This window comes from Coffea eugenioides, chromosome 2 (genome assembly GCF_003713205.1).
Source record: "Coffea eugenioides isolate CCC68of chromosome 2, Ceug_1.0, whole genome shotgun sequence".
NCBI classification, from domain to species: domain Eukaryota; kingdom Viridiplantae; phylum Streptophyta; class Magnoliopsida; order Gentianales; family Rubiaceae; genus Coffea; species Coffea eugenioides.
The window spans coordinates 57,552,809-57,556,735 of record NC_040036.1 but is presented as its reverse complement, the minus strand read 5'-3'; the positions used below and the strand labels follow the sequence as shown (position 1 = coordinate 57,556,735).

At 39.3% G+C, this 3,927-nt stretch overlaps 1 protein-coding gene across 1 annotated transcript; it reads left to right on the top strand.

Moving 5' to 3' along the window:
- Nucleotides 1–992: 992 nt before the first annotated feature.
- Nucleotides 993–3,557, top strand: LOC113759944 (ankyrin-2-like). Its single transcript, XM_027302523.1, has 7 exons — nucleotides 993–1,578; nucleotides 1,870–2,072; nucleotides 2,355–2,424; nucleotides 2,543–2,778; nucleotides 2,893–2,944; nucleotides 3,073–3,365; nucleotides 3,462–3,557. The coding sequence occupies exons 1-7, from the start codon at nucleotides 993–995 to the stop codon at nucleotides 3,555–3,557; spliced, it is 1,536 nt and encodes a 511-aa protein (XP_027158324.1).
- Nucleotides 3,558–3,927: the final 370 nt, after the last annotated feature.

The following is a 3,927-nucleotide window of genomic DNA, read 5'->3' as shown; positions in this document are numbered from 1 at the left end:
AAATCATCTTTTTAACTCATATATATCATATTAAAAAAGTGTTACAATATATTTTTTATTTTTTTCAAAAAAATTACTCAATTAAGAATGACTGTACAGTCAACCGTAATTTTCTCCGCAGCGGCCATGGCCAGCATGTGGATATCATATATCAAGATGAAGTAAAAGAAAGAATGTCCGACAAAAAGAAAAAAAATCAGAAAATCGTAATTGCCTGCCATTTGTTACCTAGACCGAGATCCATAGCCAAGTCATCAACACTAAAATTTCCTAGCTTTTTCATGGGTATTTCTCTTCTTTCTTGTTTCCTGGGCATTTCTCTCCTGATAATCTTTCATTTTTGGTTGCTTTCGTTGGTTTTCTTGGTTTCACACTCACCTCAGCTCGATTATCCCCTGTCCTTCATTCACTGTGGTGTAAAGTGTGAACAATTAAGAATGTGGTCCCTTTTTCTTTTCGCATTCATTTACTAGCATGGTTCAAAGTTTCGGCCGAGACCGAGACGACTCGACCGAGTCGTCAATGGAACAATCTCTCTAGTACGATACGATATCGGGATGAGATAATTTTGAAACACTTGATTCGCCGAAAACTCAGCCGAGAAGTCTGCGATATGGATAGTTTCGGTCGAGTCGCCCCGATTCATCCCGAGTGAACTCGCAAATTTATATTTTATAAATTTTCTGTTGCTAATTATTTTTTTATTTTGTTTAGTATAATTTTTAATATTATTCACAATTTTTTAAATATTAAATACTTCAAAATTTGCATCTCGTTGAGACCGTGATCGATATGCCAAGATTGATGTGTTCGGTCCGGGCCGCGACCGCGACTTTGAACCATGTTTACTAGTGGATCATTTCTCAATAGTAGTAGAAAATGTTCGTGCAAGAAATTTCTTAAAAGCTTCCCATGCCAATTCATCTATCTCTTCTACGATCTACTTTGACAATAAATAGGTGGTGCAAAAGCTGCTTATTCAGAAAAAGTAAATGGATCCTCAATTATACAATGCAGCCCAATCAGGTGACTCAGATGTTATCAGACAGTATGCAGATCGACTTGATTCTCAGCTGACTCCGAACAATAAGACAGTCCTTCACATATTAGCACAATTCTGTGACTCTTCATATGCTGTTGAGCAGATTCTTGGAATAAACCACTCCTTGCTGTGCAAACAAAATGCAAAAGGCGATACTGCCTTGCATGTAGCTGCTAGAAAAAGGTACTCTGGTGTCGTGCGAGCTCTTATTGATTGCGCAAAAGATGGTGAAAAGCCTGACAAACATAACTCTAAAGGGTGGATAAAGATGCTGAGACTGACTAATGACGGGAAAGACACAGCCCTGCATGTGGCTGTAAGGACAATCTGCTACGACATTGTGGAACTCTTGGTAAAACAAGATGATGAGCTTCCACACCCCCGGAACAAGGCAGGGGAGTGCCCTCTTTATCTTGCTGTTGAGAGGGGATATCATGATATTGTGGATCTGATTTTAGGAACTTGTAAATCACCATCTTATCATGGTCCTCATTGTACAACGGCCTTGCATCGTGCAGCAATTGGGAACTCCTCAGGTAATGCTTAGCTTAGAATAAATTGAAGACCATATTATGTTTTAAACTCTCTCTAGTCTCCATTCAATAATCATCTTAGTTAAAACAAACAAAAATGGTGGTTTTATGAGTTAAATTTTTTTAGTCCAACTATAGCCGTATGGATAGATGTGTCGGAATCCCGTGACAATTTTGAAATTCTTTATTATTCTTTACTTAGTCAACATAGATTTGTTATAGAAGTGAATCTTGAATCAGTGAGAAAATATTTTCAATATGATGATTGCACAGAATGCGTGAAATTGCTATTAGGCAAGTTGCCAAACCTCACAAAGGATGCAGATCGTGATGGACAGACTGCATTACACGTTGCTGCAAAACTCGGTCACCAGGAAGTTATAAAATTACTACTGTCAGCAGATAAGTCCATGGCCCATATCAGGTCTTACAAGGCTAACTCCAAGACGTCCGAGGCAGCCCTACATGTAGCAGTGAAGTATGGGCATTTAAATGTGGTAAAAGAAATTTTATGACACTGCCCGGATTGTTGGGAGATGCGCAATGGTTATAACCATAGTTCGAAGACTCGGCCGAGTCGTCACCGTCTCGGCTTAGTCCGAGACAAGACCGCGACGAAACGATACCGAGATACGTGACTCGCCGAAATGCCACCGTAAAGGGTTGAAACGGTTGAATCTTACCGAGTCACTCCGAGTCATCCCGAGTCAATTCGAATTTTTATTATTGTTACTAATTTTTTAATTATTTTTATTTATCATATTTTTTACAATTTTTAGAATATTAAATATTTCAAAAATTCGGGCCTCACCGAAACCGCGACCGATATGCCGAGATCGATGTGGAACGGTCTAGGCCGCGACCGCAACCGCGAAGGAACGTATCTCGAGTCATCCCGAAGGAACGTATCAATGCGCGACCGCGACTTTGAACCATGGTTATAACCAGAACATTCTTCATCTTGCAGTGGCGAAAAAACAGAAACAATTGTTGGACTTCATCTTAAACAACGTTTGGGGTTCTGAACTCATCAATGAGAGGGACCTTGATGGAAATACTCCTCTCCATCTTTATGCTGCTACTAAAACTTTGGATGGCTGTAATCTCATAAGTCACATTCATGCGGATAAGAATGCCTTCAATTTTGCTAATTTCACTCCGCTAGATGTGGTCGTACAAGCTCCTGATCAGACTGAAAGACTAGTAAGTATCTTCGGCTATTCAGTACTTGTTCGGACTTCTTATGAACTCTTTCTGCAGTTGATTCTGTGCAAAAATTAATAACTACTGCCATTTTTCAATCTCATGTTCTTTCAGAATGTAATCAAGGATGAGCTAGCGAGAAATGGTGCTACTCGAGGATTTCGATGTAGTGGAACTAGATTGAAAGGAAAGCGTGGAAAAGCACTTTACGAAAGCAACAAAGTCATCGACCAGAAGAAGATTCAAAAAGCAAAGCTGACACTTATTTGATAGTTGCTGTACTGATACAAACAGTCACTTTTGCGGCTGGTTTTACTGTTCCAGTAGGGTATGAAAGTAGTGATGGTCCAAATAAAGGCATGGCAGTTCTAAGACACAAGCCATCTTTTATTGTCTTCGTAATTGCTGATATGATTGCCTTGGGATACTCCTCAGCAGCAGTTTTTACACAATTTATGTTTTCACCTTCAGAGGGTGAATACTTCTTATGGCACAGTTTTCCTACTACACATGGGAACATTAGAATTGCCCTGATAGCAATGGTGACTGCATTTATTTCGGGCCTGTTTGCTGTGCTTTCATCACCGGTAATGAAAGCCTTGCTATGTTCTTTGGGGATCACTTCATTGCTTGGGTTTATGGGATTTTTTGTAATTTTTACAAATGGATACCACTGCTTTCAGCTCAATAACGCTGGAAATCGGTGTAAGATCATTTTGTCAGTGTGGCCCGTGTGGGGTGGCGGACTTGGATTTGCAATTGGTAGGATCCTGTATTAGGGACTTGTACTGTATTTTCATGTAGTAATGAAGTGAATGTTGTTAATGGGAATACTTGCTCTTAGATTTCAAGTTAAAGAGATTCAATTGCTTTCAGAGGACTTGTGAATTACTGACCAAGCACAGATGCACTCTATTACTTCCTGTCGGCTTGGTTCAAAATATCCCTTTTTAATTTCACAAAGTTGAATTTATATATAATCACTTCCGATACTTTATTTGCTCTGTTATTTGATTTCTTTTACTTACCAGCGCTGGTTGTGTGGTTCGTTATTGTGAACTAGTCCAAAATTCTTCCATTTTCCATCACGCACGAGCTACTTAACTTTTAACTAAAATGCCTCCGAAAGAGTGTACAAGCCATTAGTAT